This window comes from Ammospiza caudacuta, chromosome 13, assembly GCF_027887145.1.
Source record: "Ammospiza caudacuta isolate bAmmCau1 chromosome 13, bAmmCau1.pri, whole genome shotgun sequence".
Taxonomy (NCBI): Eukaryota; Metazoa; Chordata; class Aves; order Passeriformes; family Passerellidae; genus Ammospiza; species Ammospiza caudacuta.
In genome coordinates, this window is record NC_080605.1 from 14,156,867 (window position 1) to 14,177,683 (window position 20,817).

The 20,817-nt window shown below is 42.9% G+C and overlaps 1 protein-coding gene across 3 annotated transcripts in view; it reads left to right on the top strand.

The window, feature by feature from the left end:
* NUP93 (nucleoporin 93) overlaps window positions 1–20,817 on the top strand; it is a 78,567-nt gene that overhangs the window by 26,796 nt on the left and 30,954 nt on the right. The window contains exon 1 of one of the 3 annotated variants that reach the window (XM_058813451.1): window positions 13,058–13,178. The exons of the other annotated variants lie outside the window; for them this stretch is intronic. Within the exon in view, the coding sequence (XP_058669434.1) occupies window positions 13,155–13,178 (24 nt within the window). The 5' untranslated portion in view covers window positions 13,058–13,154. Of the gene's footprint in view, window positions 1–13,057; window positions 13,179–20,817 lie in introns of those variants that run through there. 3 annotated transcript variants of the gene reach the window in all.

Below are 20,817 nucleotides of genomic sequence, written 5' to 3' on the forward strand. Positions count from 1 at the left end.
TGGCAATAGGAAGAGATGATAAATTCCCTCACTACAGGAGGTTAAATTAATAGGTGCCCCAGAAGGCCTGGAAGGGGCAGGATTTGCTTGCATTCCTTGAATGCTGTGTGCCTAAGTCTCCCAAATTGGATAGCAAAGAAAATCTCTTGAAAGATTCATCTTGCAAGAAAGGCCCTTGCTGATAATGGAGGACCCTAGAGGAAATGCATTTTGGGTGGTATTAAACTTCAGCAGCTGGAGGATCTTGTTTAGAATAAACATTAATAAAAGTTTTCTTTAAAAAGGAAATCAAGTCTTCTATATCTTTGCCTCCAGCATGTCCTTGCTTCCAATAAATAGACACAGGAATTATAATAGGAATTAATGTTATTTGCAGGATCCTAGTTCAGTAATAGTACATGAATAATATGCTATATCATAAATTAATTACAACAGATATTTTTATATAAAAGTATGCATTGATGTATGTGATGATGACTGTGCTACTTAAACTGCAGTTCCATAAGGAAATGTTTGCTTAATAGCAGGAGAATGATGTGCCAGAACCCCACCTGTAAATACAGTGGCTTGACACAGCCCCCGCTGCACTCTCAGTTCCAGTGCCCAGTAGGAGTGAGGAGGATGGTGCTGCACTGGATGTCTGTGTTTCACAGCACGGGGTGGTGTCAGAGCTGTGGTTCCCTGTCAAGGTAGATGGGAGACACCCAAGTTGTGCTTGATGGCCAAAGTTAAAGCAGCTGCGTTACTGGATGTACCTCCTGAGTGGTAAACATTGTGTGTTTAGTGTTTTCATTACTGAAATGTATGTTTTGGAATCCTGTCTGCCCTCTTTGAGTGTCCTCTGGAAGGATGTTCTGCAGTAAAGCAATATACATCTGAGTCTGCAGTGCTGCAAGATCTCTAGGGATAGCTGGAGCCTCTTCTGAGCTGTGTTGGGGAGAGGATAAATGACATTTGGTGGTCTGTTTTTCATGAATATAGAAGTTGTATGACATTAGTGAATCAGCAAAGTATTTTCACAGGAAAATTCTCTGACGAAACAGTACCGGAAAGCTGCAATGTGATCTTAATACTTGTTTATAGATGCTATGTGGGTGTTGTTCAGTACAATATCTGATAATATGAATCCACCAACAAACATGTAAGCACACTGTAGTAGGGTATCATAACCAGAATGAATAACTCAGCTATTTTAAGCAGATGCAGCAGTGCCTGTCTCACTTCTGCACTGACTAGGGGCAGGCACTTTGTTTCTGGGTACCCATCTAAGCTCTGGCTGTTCCTCTGGGGCTGGACAGAAAGTAAATTCTGCATTGCTTTCTGCATGGATCTTGCAGTATGGGCTCCTGTGTAGCAGGAGCTCAGGGAAGATTAACAAGACATTTTTGTTTACACCACTAATCAGTCTTTAGATGCTTTAGTCTTGGCCACTACTGATTTAGTTCATGTTTGAACTAGTGACCTCTATTTGAAAGTCACTTTGTCCATTTAATAGTTTTCTGAGTCAGCCTCTGTCCCTTCCTGAGAGTCTCTTTATCTATACACTTGAAAAGGTTCTTTTTTTGTGAAAGATTAATCCCCATTTTGTATGGCTATGCACATTGCATTAAATGAAAGCTCTGTGCATTCCCCTCACTTGCCTGGAATGAGTCCTTGCTTTTCTCCTGATCTAGCAGCTGGTGACTCAGTTCCAGTGGGCTTCTGTTACCTTCACTTTTGAAGGTTTGCATGGACAAATGAGGAGAAGGTGGTGGTGAGTCTCATCCCCTGCAGCCCATTGTTTCCCAGTCTCTACCAAGTTTATATTCTTGAGTTTGACCTTTCTCTAGGCATTTGCTTTTACTAGAAGCATCTGCCCAGCTCCAGCTAGCTGACCTTATGACAAATAGCATTGCCAATCCTTCATCTTGAGTCTAAGATTCGATCCCTCACATTTCTTTTCCTTCTAGCTCTTCCCATTCTCTGGCTATCTCAGTGTCCTCACAATGTCTTGGCAAAGAATTACTGGGTTATAACTTGGAGGAAATGGTGACATAAGTACTTTTCAGCATCAGAAGGATAGAGATTTATAGATGGATAATCATTGTGAAAGGTGAAAGGCATGTGAGCACAAAAGTAATAATTACTGACTTCAGTCTTCTAGTTTTGATGGCCAGGTGAAACCTCTTTAGCTTTTAAGATCTGTGTTTTGTTAGGGATTTAAGGGTAGGATAAGCTGTTCATACCTTTGTTGTCCCTTTTAGTCAAATTCAACAGATGGATGCTTTTATTTCCTCTGCTGGAAATTGTATCCTCAGCATTATCTAATGTAAGACGACAAGGCAAGGAGATTCAGGCAGAGAAATGAAATGATGAAACTCCAAATTACTTAATTTGGTCCACAAAGGACAGATTTTTTGTTTGTCTTCCAATCATGTCAATCCTGCATGGAAATGCTGCTGGGAGGAGACCTGGTGGTTTTAAAATGTGTAGCTGCTTAATCATTCTGCTGATGACTATGATATAAAACCATTAACCAAGCAGACATGGCCATGGTCTGTGTGAGCCAGGGCTGAAGGAATCTCCCTTCCTAGTCTCTGGGTATTCTGTGATCTGCTTGAACACTGTGTTTCCACTGCTCCAGGAAATGGAGAGGAGAACAAACGACACTGACAGATGTTAGTCATGTCACTTAGTGCAGGACTGGAAGGCCCTTGGATATTAATGTAATGAGCACACTATAAAGACCTGAATAGAGTAGACCTGACTTCTCATTAAGCCTGCTGAGATGCCAGTACTGATTTCACTTGTACTTTCACTATGAGAAATGCAAGGATGGTGTAACAAAGCAGCCATACAACTGCTGTTGTTCACTTTAACCTGTGTGCTTGTGGGTGTTCATTTCCCATGCTGGCCAGCAGTTCTAGTGCCACTTTCTTCTGAGCTGGTAGCTGTAATTAAAGGAAAAGTGGAAATTTAGCTTCTCATCTAAAAAAACCCTAAAATATTGTCTTCATCCTGGCTTTTCACTGCTAATTTCAGAATGGCATGGCACCCCATTTCAAGCAAACATCCTTTGCATCTGGGATTCAGCAGGCCTTTTTAGGTCCATCAGTAGTGTTGTTACCTCTTGGCACCTTGTGGTTTAATATGGGGAGCTGTCTGGATTCCTTTGGCAGAGAATTGAGCAAGTTGTTCCTCCTGAATGTGGGAATGCTGCTGGAGCCCCATATCTTACACCCAGCTGGCAGGGTGAGCCCATGTGTTTCAGAAGGAGGCTGAGTTGCCCTTTTGTGTAGCACTCATCATCATAAGGGGTGACTGCATCTGTCTTCATCTGTCTACTACTGGCGAGCAGGCTGGGAGCCACAGCTGCTTCTCTGTGCCCAGTCAGGCCCTGAGCTGCAAACAGCTTGTGCTATGTGATGTAACATGGCCAAGGATGGTTCTGAATCTGCAGGCAGGTTTCTGTGGCTGTGTTTTATCCAGTCCAAGATGGGTTGAATTGCTGTGGAAATTAAAAATATGGTCTTGGTTCTGCATATTTGACTCTTCTGTTAGTGTTGCGAGTCCATGTATAATTGCTGTCTCTCAGACCACTCACAGCTGGTACTATAACCCTGAAGAAAAAAATGGAAAAAACACAGAATTGTTTCTGCTTTCATGCTTGTGGATGTGCATTTCTGTGTGGTGCCTTTTGGGCTTTATGTGATGGGGAATTTGGGGACATTTTATGAGAAGCAGGAGCATTGATAATTGCATTCTGGTTAATCATCTCAGAAAGCTCATGTTTGCTCCTAGCTGATGCTTTCAGCTTCTGCTGGAGTTAATAATTCATTGCTGGACTGTGTCAAAGCATGCTCTTAAGTCAGGTTCCTCCGTGGATTGCTGGCATCAGTAGGAGTCAGAAGAGATGAAAGATGGGCTTAGTGTTTGACAGCTATTAACTTGGTGTGGGCCTCTAGGCAGTGTTAGGTTAACTTCCTCATCCTGTGCTTCCCTGTGCTTGGGAATGTGAGGGACGTGGGAATTCAGCTTCCTGTGAAGCTGTGTTAGAATTTCAGTAGCCAGACAGAAGAATGCTGAAATGAAGGTGTGAATATCAGTGGCCATATGGTTCTGGTTTAATGGGCTGTGGGTCGAGAGGATTTGCTTGCCACGATGCTGAGGTGACAGTTTTATAAAGGAGCTATTTTACTACGAGGTTGAGCTGCTTTCCAAAGCACGGTGCCAAACCTCCCAGGGAGAGTGTGCTTTTACCACCGAGGGCTGAATTTGGTCATGTCGGTGCTTACAGTCATCTGCAAGAGGGATTGACATGCATGGTTTGTACATAAAAAAGGGGTTAGCAATCTGAATTAAAAATTAACACATTCTCCTCATAATTACAGACTTACAGCAGGCTAATGCTGTACAAAAGAGGGCTTTCCAGACAGAGTTTAATGGCCCCAAAGCAGAGCCATCACTTCTCTCCCCCCTCCTGTTAAATTAGCATTGGCATGTTTAAAACACTCCTCAAATTCTGCTGCAAAATAGCTGTTTGGCTTTCAGTTGTAGTTTTTGGTGGTGTGAGTTTTTTTAAAAGGTGATTATTCTTTTCAATGCTAAAGATGGAAAGTGGTTTGCATATTCATGGCACATTATAATTTTGAAAATAATCTCCTAGTGGATATTTAACAATGGCTTTGGGTAAATGGACACTTGTTGCTCTTTGTTTAAACGATTACATCTCAATTATCGCTTGATGGTGAGAGCATGGGTAATACCCTCGGTTCTTTGTCAAACAGGCTCTAATTAAAACTGGTTCCTGCACTTGCCTCTTGGATAAATATGGACGTGAGGTAGTTCAGTGACACCCTGTCAAATTGCCGAATTGAGTGCAAGTTCCCCATTCATCCGGACAAATGATACCGCTAATTGGGGTGTGGATGGCAGTAACAGCACTGCCGGTGTTGGTGCTAATCCTCTCTGCTTGGCTGGGCTCCCCCCACATCTCCCCTGCTAGGGACCAGCACTCTTCCAATTTTACAGCATTTGTTTCACTTCCCCCTGTATCTGCCTGGTCACACAAAGCACTGGTCCTCAGTCGGTTCTCTCAGGGGTGTTTCCTGCTCTCTGCCTTTACATCCTCTTGTTTGGTAGAAATTGAGTTCTAAAGCTGTGTTGAAGCTCAGGTGTCCTTTGAGCTCTGTAACAAGCCAGCAACTCCCAGTGAGTGCGTCGGTGGTTCTTCCCCTGAAGGAGGATGGCTAATGTCATGATGATACTGGATGTTATTGGAGCTGGTCACTTCCCTGTTCTAGTTTTTGTTTTGACTCTGGATGGCTCATTTTTCTCAGTCCCTGTAAGTTAGCCTGTTGCAACAAAGCCTAGATTCCCTGCTGGACAGGCCAGTAGCATCATGATACACTCAGCCTGACTTTTTGCTCTGCTGTGCTTGTGTGTGAGTATAACCATATTGATGTTATTGGGTTTTCTTCCTCTTCTCTTCACCACAACCTGCTTGGATTGGACTCCTGAACTCTCTGGCTGTTCTTTCTGCATCCTCTGAAGGGGTAGGATGAGTGTGCAGAGCTGAAGACAGAGGAAGAGACCTCGCCTGTCATTAATGCTGGATAATCACCCTGCTGGCCTTGCAGAGAGGACCAGCTAATGCTTTAAGGCTTTCTCCAGAGCCAGTATGACAGTGCAGTATTTGCTGCTGCTGCTACACTGCTGGATTAAGCAGAGAAGAAATTTTGGGAAGGAGCTATCACTGTTACAACTCCCTGCCAGCAATGTTTCTCAATTTTGCTGGCTAATGCTCACCAGCAATGGCAGACATTGAAACTGTGGAGCTTCAAAACATCACTAATACAGGAGCAGATCCAGGGATGCTGGTCCTCTTCTCCACCTTATCCCTGTCCAGTGCAAGACTGAAAGAAAAGGAGATTATATAATTGATTGCAGACTGCCATGTTTTATGGTTTGTTGGTGCTTTTTTTTTAAGGTAAGGGTGATTGGATCTTTTGATTATTTTGTAGCTGTGATGAAGGAATCTCCTTCACTCCAGAGATGAAGCTTTACCTAGCAAGGCAGGAGGTCATTGTGAACACCCAGAAATAGTGAGGGGAATGATCGTGACCCAGAGAGGGATATTCTTACTCCAGTGGCTTCTGTGTTCTCTCTGCATTGTCACTCTCTTAGAGAGATGATGCTTTCTACTCAGAAGGAAGACTTTTGCAGTTTTCCTTAGCTGGGGCCCAGCAGCCCTGAACAGTAGTTTTCCTTCTTCTCCTCCCACAGCCACATCAGAGTGCAGAAGTGATTGATGCGTGAGCTGACTGAACGCTCCACTAAATTGATTGCCAGTGGAACAGATAGCAGCTCCGACATCTTAGCTGGGTTAGCACTCACAGTTGTTTACACTCACAGCCATTTGGGGTGGGCAGTTTCTGTTAGCATCCTCCAAAGCTGTTGCTTTAAGAAATCCATAGGTAGTGGGAGACAGTCCTGTGCTGAGCTACACTGGGAAGGCTTTCCCTGCTAATGCAATATGTAAAACAAAGTACAGATATATAATTGTGCTGATTGTAAAGCACAGAGCTGCAGTTGCAAGGAGCTTCTGCAGTAGCATTGTATTGCCAGAAAATAACAGATAATGTCTCTTGAGAAAAGCAGCATCTTTAAAGTTGTGGCTAGCAGCTCCAGATGGGTGATTGTGCTGCTGAAATCCCTTGGGGGCTGCTGTCTGTCCTAAAGAGTCGACTGTCCCTCCAGGTACCTTTACCTGTTTCAGAGTTTGGCTAGGAAGCAAAAGCTCTGTGTGTCCTTGGTGCTTCTGTCTCTGCACCTCTAGTGGATTATACAGACCAGAGGTGAGTAGGGGGAGAAGCCATCAAAACCAGAGCAATGTGTGTGACGTGAGTGGCAAGTTACTGAAGCAAGGCCAGCAGCAGCGATGGTGCCAGACATGGATGCTCAGAAATGCAGGAGGAATGCCAGAGTTCAATTATCCCTGCAAATGTATTAACCTTTTTCTCCCAAAAGGGACTTTGCCTGCACTGTGGGGTGTAGCTGGTTGTGATCAATAATTTTCCCTGCAATACAACTGACTGCAGATTTCCTCCAAGAATGTTGGATTCAGACCTGTCTTCTCCACTCATGAAATGCCTGGTGAGAGATATTCGGTGCTGATTTGATCACAGACAGGGAGGGATTGCTCCTTGCAGTCACTTGAGGAAAATCACCTTTAAGATAAAGTTTGTTGATTTCAAAGCCAAAACACACTGTAAGAGATCACTCTGCCACCTGCAAAACTCTGAATTGTGCAAGGTGCATTGATGCCTTTGGGGTAGGTGAGCCTGAGCCACAGAGCACCTTCTGCGGACATAACCCTGTTAATGGGAATGTACAATGTTAATTCAGAGACTCCTGTTTTTTCAATATAAAATGTCCTGCACCATATTTTCTGATATTTCATAGACATTGCAGTGTTTTAATTTAAACAGAAGTGGAAAGAATGAATTGGTGGTGATTCTGTAGGTATGTCAGTGTTCATGCACAGTAAAACATTCATTCTCCTGATAGCTTTTTGTTCTTTGTTAAACGTAGACATCCCAAGTCTGGATTTTTTTTGCATGTGTGTGTTTGCAAATTGAAGATGTGCATTTGTGAGCAGAATTACTGAACTGTGAAATGAAGTGATGTGGCAGCAGGGCTGTTGTTCTGGAATTTAAAAAGAATGAACTTTGAATTTAGGAGTGTCACCAGCAGTTTGCAGACTGGAGCTGGGTTGGCACCGTGGGTTAAATATGCACTTGGGACCTGTGACAGTAACTTCCCGATAGTGTTACACACATTCTGTGAAATGCTTTTTCATGGTTGTACGTTTGGCATATTAGCAAGTGCATTCTTTATTCCTTTGGTGCTTCTAATTTTTTTTCTTGAAGATGGGGGTGGTCTATTTCTCGATTTTTCCGTGGCTTTCTGCACTGTAATGATGGCACCATCACCTGACTGCTGGAATACACTGGCCTGACTTTAATCATCGGGTGACTGGCTCTTAGCATGGTTTCATCTCTGCTGTTTTACATCTCCTCTTGTAATTGCATGATTGCTTGCAGCATTGTTTTTCTCTTGGTGACAGTGAAAGGCACACACGAGTATTTATGTAACCTTATACTTTTCTGTTTGATGTTTAAAGTGTAGGTGAAGAAGTGGTACTTTTGCAAATAAAATTCTCTTTATTTGATTGTAAGCAGCATATTTTCACCCCTTACGTGCAATCATTTTATTTTCACACCTCATGTGCAATCATTTGTAAGAGAAGGTTATATATACACACACTCTTAAATATCATATGGAGGAAGAAGTAGGTTGAGCCTTTATGAATAACAAGGCTGCATTTATGTAGTGCTGACAGTTTCATTGATGTATATGTGCTTACAATTAAATAACCTGTGTAAAGCTACAATAATGTGCGATGTTTAACATAAATAGTATTTCAGTCTTTTAACTGTTAAATAACCAAACACAGCAAAACAATGGAGAATCAAAGCTCCCTTTAAAGAGCATCGACAGCAATTAATATGCAGTAAAATTATCTGCCTGTACATGTTGTACCAACAGCTCTGCAGATCTAAAATGGCAGAAGCTTTCAGTTGCTGTATAAAAATCAAACTACCATTTATTTCAGCCTCATGGTATGTGCAAATTCATGCAGCTCAGTTAAGGGAATAGCTTCACAACTGGTGTTACAATCTGTGGCTGGAGTGCTGCATCACAATGCAGCAAATGCATTTTCCACATTAACCAAACATGACAGCTGAAACGATTATTAACCATGCAATATGTCGGAAGTCATCAAAAATTCACATCAGGGTAATTGCAGCGGCTCGGGAAAAAAAATAGTAGCATCTCTCTCCTCTTGCCTGCCTGCCGCCTCACCCCCTCCTAATTCCTACATGGTACAGTCCGTTAACAATAAAATATCCTTCTGTAACCTATAAACTGTTACTCCCATCAGTTAGTGGTTTCAGACTGATGCTTTTCCTAGAATTTGAATAAAGCACCACTGGAAAAAAATATATAGATTCTTTACAGACAGTGGTGTTCAGCTGTGGAAAGCAGCTGCTTTCTTATTGTCTTGCTGGACTCTTGACTGTCTCAGCCATTTCAGGACTTGCAGGTTTGATTTATATATATTTTTTTTTAAGATGAGAATACTTGAACATTAATAGAGATAGATACAGCTGTGTAAGCCTAAATATCAGGCAGCTGAAGTGTGGCAGTTAACAGCCAGGATTAACAGGTTTGTAACTCCTCAATACTGAGATCTACAGGTAGGAATGTCTGTCTTTTAAAATATATAAAATGAGGGTAGAAAGCTTGCTTTGATAAGAGAGAGTTTTCCTTCAGGTGTCTTTTATGGTGGTTTTTCTTTGTACTGTTGCTGCAGGTTGTTTTAATTTGTAAGAGAGTAATGAAAGAGAACAGGTGGGTAGTTTTGGAGAAAAGGTCCTTTGCTCACAGAAAAGAAACGGGAAGGTCTGTGCCTTTACCTTCCAATGTTCTTCGCTAGAGCAGCTGTTGGGTGGGGCAGTCCAGCGTCTGCTTTGGGTTTCATTTGTGTTGCCTTTTTAAAGACCCTCTTGACATTGCTGACTTTGCTTTTCATTTAAGCAGAAATACAGTAGCATAACTTTCTGAATGCCTTTATTCCTGATTTCTCTTCCCTAGGCTATGAAAAGTCTATGGAAGTATTTTAAACAAAAAATAAAGATGCTACATGATTATGATTTTTTTTTTTGTTCTCCTGCTTTTCATTGTGGTGCAGAGATGTTGGTCCATTCTGTTTCCCCTGTTCTTACGTGTGCACTTATGATTTATTTAGAAGACATGTTAAACTTTCTTGAATCTTATTTTGAAGTAAGGATTTCAAGTGTAAGACAAAAATAAGAAAATAGTTCTGTTCTTTCAAAGCAAATGAAGATATGTGGAGATTTGCTTCTTTTTCGTTAATTTCTTAAATGAGGTGGTGAAGCATATTTGCTTAGTCAACTGGAGTTTGTAGCCTAGGTCCCACCTCTCGTTCAAGTGAATAGGATACATTATGAAAAGGGTTAATCCAGTAAAGTCACAGTAAAGGGAAGCAGTCAGGGAATTAACATTTTATATAAATGTGTTGGTCATGACTAGCTGGGTGGGTGGCAGCTCATTTAATACTTTCAGATCTGGGGACTTAAAGGCAGCATGAAACCCGGAGCTCTGCCTGGCTTTGGTGTGGGGACAAAAGTACAGGGTGGGTTGATTTTTCTCCTTTTCATTCAGTTCTATTTTTGTATATGGAAGGAAGCAGTTTAATAAAACATACTGTGCTGGGATGGCACCTGGGCTCCTGCAGTAGAGTGACTTGCCTTCTTTGGGGCTCCCTCCCCAAATATTAAGCTGCCTGTGTGCCATGTTCTGCACTCTTCCTTTTATCAACTGAGAAATGCTCAGAGGGGAAGATGTGGAACAGTGGCGTAGCATGGCCAAAAAGTTGCCTCTCTCCAACCAGATTATATGTGCAAAGAGGGCTTTTTCCACAAAGCAGCTCCTCAAAAAATCAAGTAAAGGACAATTAAATGTGTGGTTTGCCTGTGTAAAACCATGGAGGAAACCATCCCATCCCCACTGACCCCGTATGGTAGACGGCTCAGTTATCCTTGCAGTTAGTACAGTGTGGCAAATTATTTTCCTTTGTTTGAAGTGGGTGGGAGACAGACTCCAACTAAGCTCCATAAATTAATGTATGAAAAAATGACTGAGCCACTGTAAAGAATAATTAGCTGTAGGTTTCTTATAGCAGGGTTTTCCTTGATATCTGTTGGCAGCATCTGCACTTGACATTTAATTTACATTAAAGTCCGAAAGCTTGTGTGCCTTGTTAACGCAAGGCGCAAATAAAGGCATGCACTGCTAGACAGTTCCTTAGCCAGGGTGGAGTACAGCCAGAGGAGAAAAATGGAAACCTATTGTCTGTGGTCTATCCTCAGCACACCGGCCTCATGCCCCAAGTCTGGAAAGTTTAAACCTTAGGTTTATTACACAATAGGAGAAATAAGCTGAAAAACGATAAAGTGTTTATTGTAACATATTTTTTGCAGCAGAGAATTTGAGTGTATGCTTTTCTCTCTGAGCCCTTTAATGTCTAACATTTTAAAATATAAGTTGTATAATTATAACAGGCATATTCTAGACTTCTGTTTCTTAGTTTAATGATCTGTAATTAATAATTCATATGTAATTTAAATAATTAACTTTGTGAAATGTATCGGTAATGTCGTAAAGAAAAACCATTTCTAAAGACCATGGCATGTTTAAATTGAGGATTTAAAGATATCGTGACATGTATGAACTCCAAATTGCTTGCTTTCACTGTCAGTAAAATATTTATGTTTGTCCTAGGGGATAAGGTGTTATGTTGAAAATAGCTATTAGGTGAACAAAGTAGCTGTGATTTGTTTAGAAATACTGAGGAAGAATGGGGTAGCTAACTTGGGCTTATTTTTTTTTAACTCAGGTGGATGATTTTGCTAAATCATCTCATGTTATTTAAGAAGGCTGAACTTCAAATTTGCACATTTTCTTGACATCTTAGTGTGTATTAAAAAAAAGCCTACATTCTTCACACTACAGTGAATATAATCTTGTCTCTTTGTCATGTTAGCCACTATCAGCAAAATAAAGTAAATTTAACTTGGGAAAGATTTTCTTCCCCTTTATGGGTTTTTCTGAGAGACTTCAAACTGCAGTAGAAAGGTTATAGGAACCCTTTTCTGGAGGTCCAGCACTGGGGTAAGCCACCTGTGCTGGTTCAGGATGTGCATCCCGGTGTAACTTGGCTGTCGCATTTCCAGCGCTGACAGGATTTTGATGTCTGAAGCAGGCGTTGTCCCTTTGAGGCAATGAGCGTTCGCTGCCTGCCTGGCTTTCTGTCTGAAATGCAGATGGAGGCTGAAAGATGCTGCTTGGCTTTTCTTTTCATGGAGCAGAAAGATAACTCATGCTCCTCAGGAGCGTTCAGGGAGTTGGTATGAAGGCTTTCAGCTGTGGGATGGGGGCACAGCAGCTGAAATCTTTCCACTTGAGTCAGCCTGAGTACGGGGACAGTGTCAGATTCAATGCTGCCAGGCTCACTACTTGAATCCAGAGGAGGTAAAGACAACTGATTTTTTTCATTACTGTTTTTTTACCTACCATTTCAGACTAACTTGAAGGCATTTAACTGTTTCAACTCATTTAAAATTGTGAAGGAAGAGATGTGGAAATACCAATCATGTTTTGGTTTTCAGACAATCCTGAGAGCATCCCTGTTTCTCGCAAACAGCAAGGTTACACATTCCCAGTCAGACAAGCAGAAGGATAAAGCACTTAGCAAGGGGCAAGGGATGGGGGGGACTGAAGGACTGCAATAAAATTTTTAGAAATGAATTAGAGGCGGCTGGGTGTTAATAAGTAGCAGGATTGTTTAATAATTTGCCCCTGTTGCTGGTGATCTATCAGAAATGTCATTTTGGGATAAGGAATACTTTATTGACTGATTGGGGTGACTGTTTGGCTTTTGGATGTGATACTGAGAAATGAATTTTCTGCTGCCAGGTTAAGTGGGTTTTTGTGGTTGCCTATATGTTAATGCTAATACACAGTTGGTCCAACAGCAGACACTGCAAGCTTATCTGTGTGCCTCCTTTATGGCTTTTGCTTCTCTTTTCAAAGAGTAACTACTCCCTTACTAGCCAGTGTTTTCTGTGGGGTTCAGAGAGATACAGAGGTGGACACTCCTCTTTCCTCAGTTGTATCAGTTTTTCCTGTGGTGCCCGTGGATTTCCAGTGGCTGCTTCCTCAGCTTGCACCTTCTTAGGATACTCCTCGCCAGCTCCCGGTACAGGGAATTGAGGTGTGGTCTGCAGTGGCAACTGTGCTTCGCCCCTGCCATGTAGGGACGTGACACGGGCAGAAATTCAGCATACAGGTTTCATTTGTCACCGTGTTATTCGAGCATGGTTTCCTCTTAGAGCAGGGAGAATGCACAGCTACTTCTCGAGGAAATGTGGAGTAACCACGATGCTAAAATGGCAGCGAAAGAAATAAGAAAATGGCGTCATCAGTGAAATTGGTTTCGATGGCTTGATTTGAGGACGTTCTGCCTGATGAGAGCATGTTTCCAGCAAGAGGTATTACATTACAGCCTCGGATAAGACTGTACAGGGAAGGTATTAAATCATTTAAATCTGTAGGTTTTTTCGCAGTATTCCCTTAAAAAATATGATACCGGAGAGGCGGGTATAGCGGCTAATTGTAGTGGATGATCAGAACTTATCTTTGTTTGCATTATATAAAAATTTTTGCTATGGGGTTGCATTGTGCATCTCAAGCCCACTGGAATTATCTCATAATTTAATTTACTTAAATTCCAAAAAAGAGGCAAAGCCTTGAGTTTTGATTGTGGATCTCTTGACGCGTTTGTGATTTTTGTAGGCTTGTATTTTTTATTCAGGATCATAATGCGAGGACTTGTATAGGGCTGGGGAGAGGCTGTAGCCACTCACCATAGCACTGAGCAAAGCCCCACACTAAGGTCATCCCTCTTGATCCCCTTCAAAAATGTCAAGAAAAACAGGTAGCCATATATTTGGAAACTTGATGAATGAGCTCAGGTTTCAGACTGTGTGGTCTGTTCGCTCTGTGCCGGTGCCACAGGAGATGGGCTTTCCGTGAGTCCTGCTGCTGCTCCTGCTGGCCTGATCTGTGTGGAGAGATTCCCTCACTCAAGAAGTCGTAATTCCAAGTGAGGTAGCACTGTGTTTGATTGCCTTTATGACATTTTGGTTTCTTTGTCTTGATTAAGACAAACAGAAACGCCATATGAGGTGTTTTCAGGTGTAATGTACAAGCTGAACAAGCTCCTTCCAGATTAATGTAGAGTCCTGCTGCCACAGTTGGCTGGCAAGAGTCTCTCTACCTTCTTTCTAATTTTAAATTTTTATGTTTATTCAATTAATAAAACACAAAGATGTTTATATTCCTGATAAAAATATTCAGGAATGTAAAGATGGTAATATCTTTCTAGTTCTAGATTTTTTTTCATTGTTACTCATCCTGTTCTTTGCAAGACCTCTCAGCAGGTTAGGACTGTTTTAGACTTTGTTTTGTTATTGCACAGCTCTCCTTAGTGCTTTATACCTTGATAGGACCTGGGATTGTTGTTGATCACTCCCAGTTATATCACAGGGAGAAAGAAAATGAGTATATGCTTGGGGAGAAAGACAAAGTGACTAGAGAAAGTAGCACTGTTGTTTGTACTACTTTTGTGTTACATTAACAATTGCTGTCAAAAATGATCTGCGCAGTGGAGGCTGGTGATTTTATGTGAAAGAGAACTTCATTCTAATCAACTTTGCTGCAAAATTTTCGATTAAGAAATGTATTATCTTAGTCTTATGCCATTAAAATCTTTGTGACTTTGAAAAAACCTACAGGATTTGCATGTGCTGTGCAGCCCTACGTGACAGGGCAACAATTTTTAGAGCCTGAGAATGAGAAACTAACTTGTGTAATTGAAGTTCTGTTGGTTTCGCTGTGATGGAGGAGAAAGACAGAACAAATAGTATGGATAATTACTAATATTTTAGTAATTAGGTATGCTGTGTAAGCAGTACATAAATTATATCTATTGCAATGGTTGATACATTGTGATGTTTTCTAAAACTCATGTCCTACTTCACTCATTTTAATTGCAGTTGGATTTGTTAAATCTTGGAAATGTCTGACATATTTTAAAACAATCTATGCAGGAACACTGCAATGAGTTTTCATGTTATGTCAAGAGTTAAGCCACGTGTAAGTACAGTTTTAAATGAAATACTGAAATCTCATAGTGCATGAACTCACTGAGCATCCTGTGTTGAATTAGAAGAAACTAAAATTAAGCGGAGTCCTGTTTCTTGCCAGCAGTGATGATCTCCATTTATACATGGAACAAGCAGTGCCACATAGCAGAGCGTTTGATTTTGGTGCTGCTGAGTGCCTGGCACAATATTCCTGCAGGAAATCTGAGCAGTGGTATTTTTCTAGGCATTTCCAGTATGATAAAGCTGTGCCTCCTGTATGTTTCATGGTAAATTTTGCTTCTGTTCGCTGCAGATACCTGCACTCTCCTTGCTGGCCACATGCTGCAGATGTGTTTTAGAGGACTGCGGTTGGGTGTGGGATGTGGTGGTGCCTCTCAGTGCTGGGGATGGTTTGGTATAAGCCTTCCATGCTTAATGGATGGTGTCCTGGCTGAAGTGAGTGCTGGGAGGTGTTTGTATTTCTTCCCTTCAAGCCTGTATGTCTGAGCAACGCATTTCCAGTCTTCGCTTGCCAGATTCAAACAGGCCCAGCAAGAGTCAAAGAGCATGCACCATCTGCCCCCGCTTATGTTAGAGCTGATCTGTGATTTTCCCAAGGAATGCTTCTTTCAGCAGTTTGAGTTTCTCCTGTCATGGCTAGAAGGAATAATGATATTTATCCAACACAGCAAAATCCAATGTTCCTGGATACCATCTTAAGATTACTGTGAAAACTGCATAAATTTCACAGATCAAGCAGTCTAACCAGTAAAATAATACAGAAAAGAGTGCTAGATCTTTGCATTGCAGGCACTAACCAGCAGCAGAGAGCTCTTTGTAAATATTTGCTTAAGGCTCACTCTGTAACACGGATTAGAGACTGTGTTCAAACCTGGTCACTGCATCAACGTGTGCCGGTGGCGCGGTAGGGGAGGCCCATTCCTGCCCCAGTGCTGGTCTCTGGGAAGGGCTGATCTGTGCATCTTCCATGGTGCACAGCCCCAGGAGAGCCTTGTGGGCAAGTGGAGGTGCCCCTCTTGTTCTGCACTGTGCATGGGCTCCAGCCTGGCCTGCATCCACTCCTGCTGCTGCTGGGGTGAGGCCCAGGTTGCTGCTTCTCCATCATGAAAGGAAGACAGTATTGCAGCTCTGCAAAATTTGATTTTGCTGGAGCAGGAAGCCACTTTAAAAACCCTGAAGTAGTCTTTAAAATTGCTACTAGTCGCACAAGGAAGCAGAGATGAAGCCAGGGCTTGTATATTTTAATGATTTACTGCCACTCAAATGCTATTGGCTTGCAAGGTGGGGAAGAGCTCTCCTAGCTTGACTCTCAAACCAGCTGATCCATGAGTATTGGCTACAAGTGTGTAGCAGGGTCACAGTGCACAGGGGGATGTGATTTGACCCCTGTGAAGGCAGGTAGCAGAGCAGCAGATCTTCCCCAAAACCAGTGTTTGGCTGTATTAGCACAGTTTTGTGTTCTAGTTATTGCTATGTTCTTTTCCCTTTTCAGCTTCAACGCGGCTGTTGCTTTGAAAGTCTCTGATGCAACAACAGGTTCTTGGGTCCTATCAAACTCTAAAGCCTTCTGGTTTTTCCCTGCTTCTTCTGTTCAGTCAACAGGGAATTAAAAATGTTAGGATTTCCCACTCTAAACATGATGGTAAGGAAGTTGAGAAATGTGTGTTTTAGTTTGACAAGTGCAGCTGTCTAAGGCTAGGGAAATTTTGTATTGCTAAATCCTTAAATTGAACAACGTATAGAGCTATGGGATGAGACTCATCAGACTGTCCTTTCCAGTGGACCTTTTGGTCTGTGTACAATGATGCACTCCTTGCCTCTCATGCAGCTTTGAAGTAATACTGACTGGTGAAAATAACCTTTCTTTGGGTTATTTTCCTCTCTGCCCTCAGTCTGTTTTGGCCCCATAGCAGTTTTGCCATCTCTCCAAGGAGGAAGCCAATTTCACAAATGCTCTTGGCTCATTGTGCTTGGTAGCTGATCTTTGGGCATCTGCCTTGCTGCTTTGAAGGGCACAGTATTGCACAGGCCAAAGTATGCAGTGAAGCTGCTTATCTGCGTGGCTTTAGCCCAAAAAACCTGATGCTTTCTGAAAAACAAATCATGGGAGGCCTATGGAAGCTTCCATATTGTATTCCACATGGTGGTGTCACACATACAAAGGAGCAGTGAATAGACTGAAACACTGCCCATGCTACACTGGTGTGTCCCCATCCTCAGGAATACAATAGTTGGCCGTGACTCTTCACCCTTTGGCCTATTTAAAGCCAGCCAGCAAGCTCTGATGCTTGTGTCAGCACAAACAATAATTTAGATTTAAAAAGTTACAGGTAGTTTTGCTTCATTTTCTGTTTCCAGAGAGAACATGGCCAGGAGGGTTGTGCCAGGGTACACCACCTCAGAAGTAGGCTCAGAAGTGTCCATGTTTTCAGTAGGATTGTATTTAGCAAATTGTTTCTTAGAATTGCTAGTAGAAATAATAAATTCAGGTGCTTCACCTGGAGTTGCCAGAATGATTTTTGTTAACTGTCCCTGCTGGATTCACTGGATCTACTGGAAATCCAACACTTGGAAATATTTTAATCAAAGAGCAATTGACTTGAAATGGTCCCAGATTGTTCATTTCATTTTCTTCTTTCTTTCTGTGCCAGTGAAAAAGTACCCATTGCTGTCACCATCCAAAGCCTCAATATACTATTTGGCAACACTCGCCTTCTCTTGACAGCTTGAATACTGAGATCAAGTATTAGAAGTATGGCCTGGCTGATGAAAGTAATTAAGAGACTTCTCTCAGCCAGGAGAGTTTACTAACCTCATTTACTGCAGTAAATGGAAGAGACTTTCAGTCTCCTGTCAAAAAGAGACCATTGGTGTGTGCACGTGTGCCCTTTTGTGCTGATAATGAACTGCTGGAATTCAGGCTGGAGCAAGGCAGGTGCTGGTTGCTGTCAGACCAGCCTGTGTCAGTCTGTGGCTGTGATGAGAGGCACCAGTGCAGCAAGCACAGGCTGCCAGGGCTCTGCCCTGCCCTTCCACTGCAGGCCCACTTCTGCAAACCATCATCCAGGGCAGCAGAGTGAGGCTGGATTTCAGCAAAAAGGGCAGACTGTGAGATCAGGCTGAAACTCAAGGTGTAGGAGATCCAGGAGGATCTGGAATGTGCTTAGGAAAGATGCTGAGAGTCAGTAGACGTGGAAGTGGAAGCGGGAACCCGAGGGTGTGAGAGTGGGTGTGTTTCTGTGCCCGTGGCCCTGTTTTGCAAACACCATCGGATGTTTGTACAAATGGTGTGTGGGAAACATTCACCAGTGAGTGCTGCAAGGAACTGGTGATGGGGAAGAGTTATGCTGCTTCCCTTCCAAACTAGGTGCAGGAAGGATGTGTGGGAGTCAGACAGTAAAAGAGAGGAAAATCAAAAGCTACTCACTAAAGGAGGGCAGAGTGATGTGACATTAAGGCTCTATGAGCTTTTTGCATAAACCTGCCTCAGGGAAGTAAGATTTTCATTTTCAAGCAAAATCCAGGCTACCCTGGGATCCCTGCACTGGCAGTTTGTGCAGGGGGAGCTGCAAGGTGAGGTTTTCACCTCTGAGATTACAGCAGTGCTCGTGTTGGCTGTTCCTATCTTTGCCATCTGCCTCTGTGAAATAGCCTTTTGTCTCGTAACAATAATGTCTGTTCTCCTCCTGCTTTTCTCTTTGGATGCTGAATATGGAGCAATGTCTGTTACTCGTTGTACAATCAGCAGCATCTCCCCTGAGAGGGCAGCTCCTGCTTTGTGGGCCGTGCACTCCCTGTGCGTGCTGAACGCTGCACCTCCGGATCCTCTTACAGTCTGCCAGTGTTCGTGACAAAGTCAAACCTTGCCTCTGGGACTGCAGAAAGCTTTTAGGGCACATGTAACTGGTGAGCACAACCAGCACTGTTCACAGCCCAGCCTTCCTAAGAGATACGTGATCCCTTAAAGTGACCTGGGATTTCTGAGGACAACAATTCTCTGATGTAAAGTGCATCTCTGCCACCTCTCTGCCTATCCTTGTTCTGGGGCTCTGCTTTTTCATGCAGAGGAGGTGCATTTATGTATATCCGTGAAATCGTGTCTGCTGACCAAAGTGTAGTGCGCCACTAGGTGGCAATGCAATAAATCCAGGGAATCCTGCAGCCAGCCAAACGCACCTCACTTTCTTAAGGAGTGAAATTCTGGCCACCAAAGCCTGGAGTGGCACCCCTAGGAGCTCTTATTTGGCCTAACTAAGTAGAAGCAGCTCTCACAAGCAGTAATAGGAGCTCCAGCATCAGTTACTGAAACTCCCTTTTCTGAGGTTTAACAATTAGCCTGTAATTAACTGAAGCAGAAATTGTCATGCTAGAGTCATAATGTTTAGCACAAGACATAGGACAACCTTTTTAAAATGGATTTCTCCTTAGTGAGGCATTACAGATGTTATTTGGAATATGTGAGGATTTTATTTTGCTAAAGAAGTAGTTTTTGAGATTGAAAAAGACAATTATCATCTCTAATTGGCATTTGGTGTAATGTGGTCCTTTAAACGGATGTTGTAGAACTCTCAGGGAGCTGGGTGGTTTCATTAAGATGCTCAGCCTGGATTTACTGACATCAAGGGAAGTTCAAGCACATCTTAAGTTACTCTGTTGATTACCATCATTGCTGTGTACATTTCTAGGCAGGTACCTGCTAGTGCACACATCCCTGAAAGGAAAGAGGGGAAGACCAAGCGCAGGAAAGGTAGGACCTGTATCTCTTGGGATTTTCAGGAGTCCAGTGCTCACAGAGCAAGCAGGGAGCCAAGCATCCAGGACCTCTGCAAGCTCACACCCTCCATCACAGCCAGGTAACTGTAGGTCTGCATCTTGAAGACAATGGGCTGGTTTTGCATGTAAAATTAACAGTGTTGTTAAAACACAGCTAACACACTGTTTTCTGCAGCATCAGCTCTCTACCATCAGAAACAGGTCTGTCTCTTCTGTTCTTGTATTGGTGTGTGCTCTGAAGGTCTAGAAGTGTCACTTGTTTTAATTCCAGATAATTTTTCTCCACTTTAGGTTGAAGGTGGGGAAATGAAAAAAAGGGAACTCAGAAAACTCATTGTCCTCCCAAAGTCCTTGTACCCATGCAGGCAGGGACAAGCCTTGCAAGGCACGTCTCCACCCCTCTCCTGCACAGAGCTGAGGCTGGGGCTTGGCCCAGTTCGGTGACTGTGGCAGCCCTTGTCTCAGTGACAGCTACTGGAAGAGCTGGTCCCCAGACGTGTGCAAGGATCTGGATTTAGCTTCCTTTTTCCAGGTTGTAACTGTGATTTCTCTGTGGGCATTGTCTAAAAATAAAGCAGGACCTGTCTGCTGGTGAAATGAAGAATGGGCTGGCTCGGGGTGACCACTCCCTCCCGTGTGTAATTCAGGGCTGTTTCTGGGAATCTGCACCGCGCGTCCCTTGGAGGATGGCGGCTTGTTCTCTCTCTGGTGTACAGAAAGAGGTCACCTTCTTATTTCCAGCTGAAGGGGGTCACAGCCTGTCCCATGTACCTCAAATGCTTGTTCTACATATTTCAGGAGAGGGTGCAATACCCTTTATTTCACATGCTGGTGCTGGGCAGCTGGAAGCAAGCAGCACACCTATGCGACAGTATCTTGCCAGATTGCTTCAGATGGGGGAGATTTCAACTCCTCCTCGCCTCCCAGAGCTAAGTATCACTCTGTGATACTTGTGGTTGTATATATTACTGCTGCAGGGCAGTTTCTAAGACCTACCATAAATGTATTTTTGCAAAAGCTCAAATCTCCCTGTGTCACTGCAGGAATTCTTTGCAGGAAGATGGGGAGACTAAAAGGAACAAAATTGTCCTGATTCCTGACAAATTCAGTTGGACACTGCTGCAACTGTGTTTTCTCTTTATAAAAGCATAAGGCATGGTCCACTGAGTTCCCTCTGGATTTGTTAGCA